General features: G+C 36.3%; 1 protein-coding gene and 1 non-coding gene across 2 annotated transcripts; one reads left to right on the forward strand and one right to left on the reverse strand.

The window, feature by feature from the left end:
- Positions 1 to 759: 759 nt before the first annotated feature.
- On the forward strand, positions 760 to 3939 carry LOC117101094. The gene has a single exon (XM_033240966.1). The coding sequence runs from the start codon at positions 970 to 972 to the stop codon at positions 2272 to 2274; it is 1305 nt and encodes a 434-aa protein (XP_033096857.1). The 5' UTR covers positions 760 to 969; the 3' UTR covers positions 2275 to 3939.
- A 5090-nt stretch (positions 3940 to 9029) lies between these two features.
- On the reverse strand, positions 9030 to 9111 carry Trnas-gcu. The gene has a single exon. It is a non-coding gene; the product is annotated as a tRNA-Ser (tRNA).
- Between the last annotated feature and the right edge of the window lie 1007 nt (positions 9112 to 10118).

A 10118-nucleotide genomic window follows, 5' to 3' on the forward strand; every position in this document is an offset into this window, starting at 1 on the left:
TTAGTCCTTCGAATTTCAATATCAATATCTTTAAGTTATTTGAATATGTCTCTTTGGAGTTCTTTGTTGGTTTACTTTTTTCTTTATTCCTCTCTGAAATTGTACCTTGATCAATCACTTGAATTTCATTTGTACCCTGTTGTTCAAATGATAATAAAGAATATCGTATCGTATCGTATCGTAGATAATCTATAGTAAATCACAGCGTTTTGCTTAAAATAAATACATAAATAACAAATCATGAGAAATAGTAAGAAGTAATCTCTTACGAATACGGTACCAATTAAGATACACATGCGAGATGGTAGAATTATGGACTTAAACAATGTTCAAACGTTCAGTTGAATATTGATGCATTTAACAAGAAAATAATCTTCTTAAAATCTCTATTTGTAGATAAATATATGCCATTCACCGAAGCATTGGTTAAGGTTTTGTGTATCGATACTTATTCCATGTTTAAGGAGAGTCTAGATCAAAATTTACGGGAGCTTCGCCAATCGTATCGAGAGAGAATGAATGAGAACGTTAAACTGATGCGTGAAGAGAGGATGTTGATTTATCCGGTTTAGTTGTTAGGGAAAGGGGGCGTGGACTAAACCACTGGCTGCCTGTCACTTACTCATCAGCTAGCACAGGGTCTGAAAAATCGTAGCTCATTAACAACGCACCGTACACGTGTCCTACCGACCGATTAGCTTTTACAAAACTCGCAACCAAAATACAGTGACATGGTTACTAACTTCCGGTAATAACAAATCGCCTATAAAGCCTAACTCACTCAGTAAACTGCTTCAGAATACAACGAACTGCACGCCGCGAACCGTCGCACATACAAAGGCCTGTTCAGTTATAATACAGTAACACATATTGTCAGATATTACAACGAAAAACATCAAGTGTTAAGGCTGAAGGTTAGCCGAATATTGTATTTTTGGTAGCAAATACGCTAAAAACAATCGTGACAGAATGCATTCCAATACAGTTTACATTCTCACCGTACTACTACAGATTTTAGTACACGTTCCGTACTATTGTCAGGGGGTTCCTGTTGTGAAAGACATTATTGAGCAGACATCCACGACTCCTGATACAACTGTTACCAAAGTTTTATCAGATGTCGACAACTTGGAAATCGACTCAAATGCTTTTGTTTCAAAAGTGAAAGAATCTCAAGATTTGCTAGATAAGTATGAAGCAATTGAGGAATATCTACAAAAAATTGAAAGTGGCAAGGACGGAGAATTCATGCATGAGGATCTTGGTTGGTTACAAGACATTGTAAAGGAATTCCAACCAGCAGAAGATAAAACTAACGAACGCGTCAGACGTGCTAGCTTAGATCTTGTTGATTTAGAAGGAACTGACGTGAATGTACTCCCTTCTCCTGGAGATAAAAGAGCCGGTCGGAGGAGACAGGGTAAAATGAATGGTGGAAGAAGAAATGGTGGCAGGCGGAAACAAGTAGTACCCACTCGCACGGTTGGAAACAGAAGGAACAATTTTGAAACCCCCTTGAACCGGTCCATGATGCTCAAGTACCCTTACAACAATGTTGTGCGTGTGTTGTCCAGTCAAAGATCCGGCTGTACTGGAATTCTTCTCGACAACATGCACGTACTCACGGCAGCTCACTGCGTTCACAATCAAACACACTTTCTACCAAATTGTAATGTAATGAGAGTGCTTCTTCCGTACCTCCATGGCTTCAAAATCATGCAGATATCAACAATCCGAGTGCCATATTTATGGTTACGTCACAGTTCTCCAGTAGAGAGGAAGCGTCACAGAAGTTATGATTACGCAATTATCAAATTGGAAAAGACGACGAGAAAAAGACAGTTCATGCCGTTTGGACTCGAAAACCACAAAAGAGCATCAATAGCTGATACATTATCCTACACATGGTATCCCTTGAGTAGTGGTCGGTTTAATCAGAAACTAAAAACTTGTCGAGTTCAATTATCTGATTTTAAGAGGAACGGCGACGAACTTAATGTTGATTGTGACTCTGAGGTTGGCAGCTCTGGGTCAGCCGTTATTTTAAACACTCGACGTTATGGAACACGAATAATTGGAGTGGTTTCGAATAAAATTATCAACACTGGGATGGACGAAATAAGCGTCATCACAACTCCCAAGCTTATTAACATATGCTCTATGATAGCTGCAGATTATAGAGTATCTGACTACAACAAATTACCAGACAGTTGTCCAAAAGATAGTTACGATAGTTCGAACTATGTTTCATACCAAAACCCAAGAGCAACGTGAAGGAGCATTAGTGTTGACGTGATTGAAGAATGCTTGTTGATTTGAACCGATATAAATTCTAGCGCGTACCAAAGATCAGACGAGCAACTAAGCGACTAATGGAATATGGGGCATCGCTTTAACCAAAGTGAATGGCGTTAGGCTGTGAACAGATGACAATCCGAAGTAGAAAGGGATTCGGTGGGAATGAACGAGTCAGTGGTGCTAATGAAAATCGGGCGGTGAAAGACCATTGGCGTGCAACGTTTTAACAAGAAATGATCAGATTTTAATTAATTTGACCATATGAGATAATTTTGTGCTAAAGTCAAGTTCATTACCTGATAGAAAGGCTTTAAAAACAAACTTTATAGATGGACTCTATAATATTGTTTTGGTATAGCATATCGGTGATGTTCATAATGGTTAATTCTATTTTAGGATACATACGATAGATTAATTTGAAGAAAGTACATTAGCATCTAAATGAAAGGACGTTTGCAGAATATTTTGGAAAAAATAGATAAGTGTTTAAAATATATTAGAATCATTGCGATATCAATACCTCTAGCTCTACCATAAACATCATTTCGATGTAAGCCCTAAAAAAACTATTGCTAAATTAAAGTATTTTCATCGCAATTTTTAAGAGATACCCAAAATGCACGCTGCTGTCAAAGGTTCACTTATGTAATGTTAACGCAATTAATGACGCTAAAGTATATTGTAAAAGCGTTTTCAGACAGTATAATACGATGGTTGATATGCTGTTTTAGCAGAACAACTCATTTTACGTATTGTACTTATTTATTGTTAAACACACTGCGAACGCGTAACGTAAAAGTGTTACCCATGTTTTCCGTCCGCGTTAAGTGCAACTTTGTTTCGATGGGCGTACATTCAATTAATTTTAAATTCGAATTTTAGATGTTTGTTTAAAAAAAAACAACTTTGAGGCACGCCTACAGCACTTAGACAAAATAGGCCCATGTGTTACCTGGTTAAAATGATCAAAATAGACTAAATATCACCTTGGTTGTCTCTCCTTTATTCAAATAACATAAAAGTGCCGATGAATCATAAGTTATCTGATCTGGCATTTATTATCTGAAATACCGGTAATAACAGACCTAAACAAGTAAAATTTTAGAATATTATTTGAAAGATAAATGTTTATCGTAACAGAGAAGGAAGTACTAAAACGGCAATTCTTCCCAATAGAAATATTGATAGTGTAGCTTAAAAAACATAACTGAAATGTAAGGGGCCAGCAGACGGTACCGTCTGGCATGTTAAGTTAGGCCGAAATTTAAGCTACAAAAATCTTGATTCAGAGACTTTTGTACAAATCAAGGGCCATTGGAGTTAACACACAGGTCAAAACGACATTCGTTTCATTAACAATTGTATAATCGAACTATTCTCCTGGTTGTACGCCCATCGGAATGTCAAACAATTGTTTGATAGTTGAATGCAAAGCCGTTGAACCGAAAAAATGCCGAAAATGCGGCTTATTATTGACTAATTTTAAAGATAGTTTATTCTGATATCTTTCTGCAGTATTTTGAGTTAAAAAGTATGAAGAAAATTATCATTATATGTAAATATATATATATTTGTGAAAAAATGTGAAATAGAAATTATTTATGACTGCGAGAAAATAAATGGCGTTTCTACATAAATGTATTATTGTCCACGTGCTTCATTCTAGACCTATTAATTGTGTGTTTCTTTGAATCGGAAGTTAACATTGCATGATAACATATAGTGAATACAGTCATAGTATCAAGAAACCAGTTGAAAAAATAAAAGACGCCGGACTTGCAGTATCATGCAACGACAACATAAAAAGAACAGAATGCAATGTTTACTCTCGGGTTAATTTCCGTATAAAGTGTAAGAAAAAAAAAACAAATTTCATTTCTAAAATTTACACCCTTAAAAACGATATTCTTCCCGCGTACACAAGGAAAAGGAAACGGTGTAGAATTAGTAGTTATGCTTGACATGTGATAATAATTGACCATCTAATTCAAATACATTTTTCTTTTTTTCAAATGAAAGAAACCATACAAATAAAATTACTGTCATTCCTCGTTAAATGAGACGTGATGATTTTTTTTATGATTACTTTTTCACGGAGAACATGCTCTAGGAATTCGAAACATTTTCATACAGGACAGATATAATACCTTATATGTACGTTGCTAGTATTGCCAACTACATTTATTCATTATATATATTGTTATATATATATAATAAATAAATATATATATATATATCGGTATATATACATATATACAAATATTACGCTACACGTTGCATTTAATAAACAGTATAAAATAATTCCACTGGAATTACTGGCAGCAGCCTTCAAAAAGAATGTCATGGAAACAAACAAAAACCAGAGCAATGGTGCCGGTACATATCTTCTTAAAAATAGGGAACATAATTGTACAGGTGTCACACACAGAGCCCTCCCGCTCCGTAAATGAGGTCATTTTTAGCCTAAATTCATAGTGAATTTGGCCCTGAAATCACTTGTAAATTTTATCCCTTGGGGTTATAATTATATTTTCAAGGGGCCTATTACAGCCAAAATACAGTTATTGTGTGAAAATAATTAAGTATTGAATGAGGATGAATGAGTGCATAGACTGCGGTGCTTACAGTTTTTTTTTCAACTTAAGTGATGCGTGACCTACGAAAATGGTCCCATCCATGCGACATCGACCTTTCATATATTCATTCGATCCTTTTTAATATATTGGATTTATTTTTAGTTCATCATACTTTACCTTGATATTTTACAACCTAGGCCTATATTTTCCTTTATGTCGATAAACTAACGTCATATTTTATACATAGGATAGAGAGAAAGCGAACATGGGTTGATTAATTTATATTTGAAAATCTTAAAATGCAATATTTTTTAATTGCGTTGTACATTTAAGTAAGTTTTTAGCTTTCTTTATATCTAAACGGGAGCACGAATATTAGGAAGTTTTCGGAAGCTTGACCCTTGACCCCTTGACGATACGGTTACGTCATCAATTTCTAAGACAACCTTTCCCCTACAGTAGCACATTTGTCGCAAAGTAGACGATTCATGCCCTTTGCATGAATCAAAGATCATATTCAGACTGTACAGCATATTTTCAAGCATGTTTTAGGCACGAATTACGATAATGATAATGACGTATTCGTATTCGTAAGGATGCGAAATCTCCCTAATAATACCACTCTGGGGTATAAGTACTGGGCCTATAAGTTTAATTATTATAATCATCAATATCATTGAAAATGAAATCACCGATTGCGTGACAGTAAAGTGGATGTGTGTTTTCTATGGTTGACTGTGTTAAATATGGGAATTGTCTAAATCAATCGACGACTTTACACTATTTTGTTACAAATCAGGAAAGTCGCTGTCCAGCCTATGACAAATTATCCGGTCACAATATCTAGCCAGCAAGCCCCAGGACTTGGAAGAACTTTTCTTGCGTGACAAAAGTAGCCTCTTCTATGTCAAGTGTCGATGCACCGGCGCCTCTTGGACACGGAGCGCGGTCGTTGTGGTTTAGAACGTCTCCCCTTCCCCACCCCACTTTTCTCATAATGTTGTGTTACACAGATCTGTTATTTTTTCACAGAGATATTACATATTCGCTGAAATATTGATATGCATTGTTAAATGGTAGGCACATAGGCCCACACCCTCATTTAAGACAGGCCTATTTATATCAATCTATTTATAGACCTATCTGTTTTCAGAAATGTCCATAGGCCTATGTATCTAATTGAGGGTAGAGATCATGAGATAGCGCATTAATTTAATCCAATGAATTTGCATTAATTTCCTTTATGAATTATCATCACTGTGTAACCCTGGCCGGGATAGTGACGGTTACATAATAACTTTTTAAAATAGTAGTGGGCCTGAAAATGATTGACATATTAAACTGTTAGTATTAATAATTTCGGATTTTAGATTTTTTAGATGTACATTTTACATTTTTACACGTCTGTAAGTGGCGATCGCTGTTGTTATTTCATGCAATAGCCAACATTATTTGGTATAGAACTGAACAACGGATTTACGGAAGTAAATTTCGATGGATATTTGTATAAGTTGTTATAGGGTATTATTTAGAGAAACGGCTCCGGCCAACTAGCTAGCAACAAACTAATATCGACGTTTGCTACTCCTTTGCATTTGATTATAGATTTAATTATCATGGGTACTGACACATCACCCGACCTTTGACTTAGTTCAAGCGTCAACAAGCAACGTAATACGGCACTAATCGGAACTCTATTCGTTAAAATGATCAGTATAGGCCTAGCTCAGCCAGCCAGCCTAGCCTAGCCTAGCGCCTACTATATCAAGAGCCGCAGACATCAGTCATTATCCAACGTACGATCTCTACATAACGTTCTTTGCACAAAAAAATGAAAAAGGTATTTGATGGTGTAATAACAACTAATAATACGCTGATATCTTTGGAGGAATCGTTTTAGCGATTCGAGGTTTAGTTTAAAAACTTGGATAATATTATCTCCAAGGATTTTCGCGAATTCACTCCACCTTTGCTTTAAACCATCCACTAAAGTGACTTGGGACTTTTACTAGTCATGTCATTAGCGACTAACAAATACCGTCTCCTGATGGGCTTTTGATGAAGTTGTCAATACCCGTTATTTAAGGTCATCACTAGTTCAGCGTCTCATAAACGTGTTCTTTTCTGTGATTGCGTGTGAAATTCCTTGTTGTTTTATACAAACAACATCATTGGATTTCCACTTTTAAAAAAAGTGAACTGACTTGTGTTTCACGTGCAGGCATAAAAACGAACGGGCGACAAATTGAACGAAACTATACAGACATACTATAAAGTGAGGAAACGACTGGGCGATCGGTAGACGAAAAAATGGTGATGAAACGGACGAGAAAACTACCGGGCGACGAAATGATGGGCAACTAATCAACGGGCGATGGAACGTCCAGCCAACGAAATGGCCGGCATCGAAAAGATCGGGTGACAAAACAATCAGATAATGAAATAACCGGCAACGAAATTATTACGAGCGACGAAATACGGTAACTGGCAACGAAATGATCGGGTGACGAAAGAACCTGATAATGACAAGTCTTGCAACTAATCGACCAGGCGACAAATGACCGGCAACGAAACGATAGGCCACGAAACAACCAGGCGACGAAATAACCGCCAACGAAATGATTGGTTGAGCAACATCGGCAGGGCGATCATCAAATAACCGGTACCGAAACGATCGGGTGTCGAAACAACCGGGCGACAAACCAACTAGTTTTGAAACGACAGGGCGAACAAACGACCAGGCTAATAATACTCGGCCGTATTTTGTTTGTATCCTACGTGCAAATAATCATTACGTGTTAATGTTGTTTGCATGACTTGTGTCGTTCTTTATACTTGGTTATACATAATTATAATGGTGATACAAATATAATAACCCAAACTTGCCTAACGTCCTGGGCCAATAATAGTGATAAAAATAGTGATAACACCTCTCGGCATCCATTTCGTGGGACACCCATATTTAGGGGACATTCCTATTCTGGGGAAACTTTTCCGTTAAACGAGAGGAAGTATCTTTCCACACTACTCCCAGCTCCTATTAAGGGGGCAGGATCACTTTTTGAGTGTGTCAAGTGGTCAAATAAGTTGTCCCCTTAATAAGTACTTTATAATCACATGAATTAGGCAACACAACCAAATATCTGAAAAAAAAATACTTCTAGAAATTCGCCACTAGACCCCAACTTGTGTTGAGTTCCCCAGACGGCCCTTGACCCGCCATTGAGGCACGGCAGCTGTGCAGCACCGAGGCCCAAGGCCATTCTCTGTGGACCTGTAGACTGTTAAGTATCTCCTCGCGTAATAAATATAACCCTCCTTAATGACGCCTATCATCATTTTCATCGTTTTCTCTCATCCATGAATATTAGTCAGCAAACTAAGGGCCAATGAGTAGGCCAACTTTCTGAGTTAGTATTTAAGGGTCGTGGTTAAATGACATGTTTATCCATTTTTTTTTCAATTTTTTGATAAGATAAATATTTGTATTTTATTATTCTAAATATACAATATACATGTTTGATCATATTTTTTACAAATTATGATATAGATATAAGTATTTGTGATGGTGAAAATATGTTACGTTCTTTACATGGCTTTGTTAGTAATATTTATTTAAAATTGTACTTTTTATTTCATATTGATCTGTTGTTGTAATTTGATATTTATTATGAATTTCAAGACCATAGATAAAAAGATATTTAAGACAATAAACATGTTTTTAAAACTTTATTCTTACATTTACACGATTTCATAACTCATAACATTCGGACTCCTCTCATGTCGATGTTAACAAATGTCTCGACAACGTAATTAACGCAGATTCATCTACGTCATCATATCGGTGGTTGATGCAATATCCATTGACTTGTTACTGTTGCGTTATCGCCTTTCTCCAGGCCAATCAAACGACGTCGGAGAGATGTTTACCTTGTCACCTGAAACCAACGTGTATACAGTATACCTGAGCAGACAAAGTTATGACGTCATCCAATTTAAGGTTGTCTGTTATCAAAATTGTTTTTTTACGCAGCGTATAAAAAGGTCTAACGAGGATGGGATTCGAACCCACGCGTGCAGAGCAAAGTTATGACGTCATCCAATTTAAATTTGTCTCTTATCAAAATTGTTTTTTACGCAGCGTATAAAAAAATCCGACGAGGATGGGATTCGAACCCACGCGTGCAGAGCACAATGGATTAGCAGTCCATCGCCTTAACCACTCGGCCACCTCGTCATGCTGTGAAGAGGATAGTCTAAATAAAAGAAAAGAAATTAAAAGCCAAATTAGGTAAAAAGAAACAAAAAGCGGGAAAGGAAGGAAATAATAATAATATTATTATTACTACTATCATTATTATTATTATTACTGTTGTTGTTGTCGTTGTCGTTGTCGTCGTCGTCGTCGTCATTATTATCCCTGTACACAATTTGTAATTTAAATTAGGGTTAATAACAAATAACAACATATCAATATTCTGAATTTTGTGTGCACTATATTGAAATATGGGCGGTTGAATGTAGGCAGGTAGGAATAATAAACATACTGGAAATCACAGACACTGACGTAGATAATTTTCTTTTAAAATGATGAAAAAGCTTCATATTTAAAAAAGAAGAACGTACAACGAAATGGGATTCAAACCTACGCGTGCAAAGCACAATGGATTAGCAGTCCATCGCCTTAACCACTCGGCCACCTCGTCAATGAAGGTTTTCGAAAGAAAAGGAAATAGGAAGCCAAAAATCAAAAGAAACAAAAACGGGAATAGAAAGAGAGGAAACGAATGTTAAAGAAAACAAGAAATAAAAGACTAATAAAAGGAAGGTATAAATCACAACGAAAAGAAAGTTAAGTAGGGCCTATGTTCACAAGGACGACCACATATTTTCGTTCAGATTTCAGAAAATTTATATTCCTATCGCATACAGGATCTCATCCACCCGATTCCACCAAAATGGTCCGATAAGCACGCTGCATGAACTACGGTACCGTATCGATTTTCGTGTACAAGTCAAAGGATTTGTGGAATGGAGCCATGATGTGAACGCTCCCTCATGTTTCGATTAGTTCGATTAGTTAATCAGTTCGATTAGTAGAATATGATGGCCTATTATTATTATCATTATTATTAATTGTTCATTATTAGGATTAGGATTCTACGTATAATATTTCTTTTAAGCATGGAGGTGTAATACCTCCTTGTTTCAAGATATAAAAAAATACAATATATATATATACAC

The sequence above is a fragment of the Anneissia japonica genome, unplaced genomic scaffold (genome assembly GCF_011630105.1).
Source record: "Anneissia japonica isolate Jap-2015-1 unplaced genomic scaffold, ASM1163010v1 scaffold4054_len1135799_cov195, whole genome shotgun sequence".
Classification (NCBI taxonomy): domain Eukaryota; kingdom Metazoa; phylum Echinodermata; class Crinoidea; order Comatulida; family Comatulidae; genus Anneissia; species Anneissia japonica.

Excerpts from the sequence above, each read along its gene's own strand:
- LOC117101094 (XM_033240966.1), top strand. The coding sequence starts at position 970 with ATGCATTCCAATACAGTTTACATTCTCACCGTACTACTACAGATTTTA.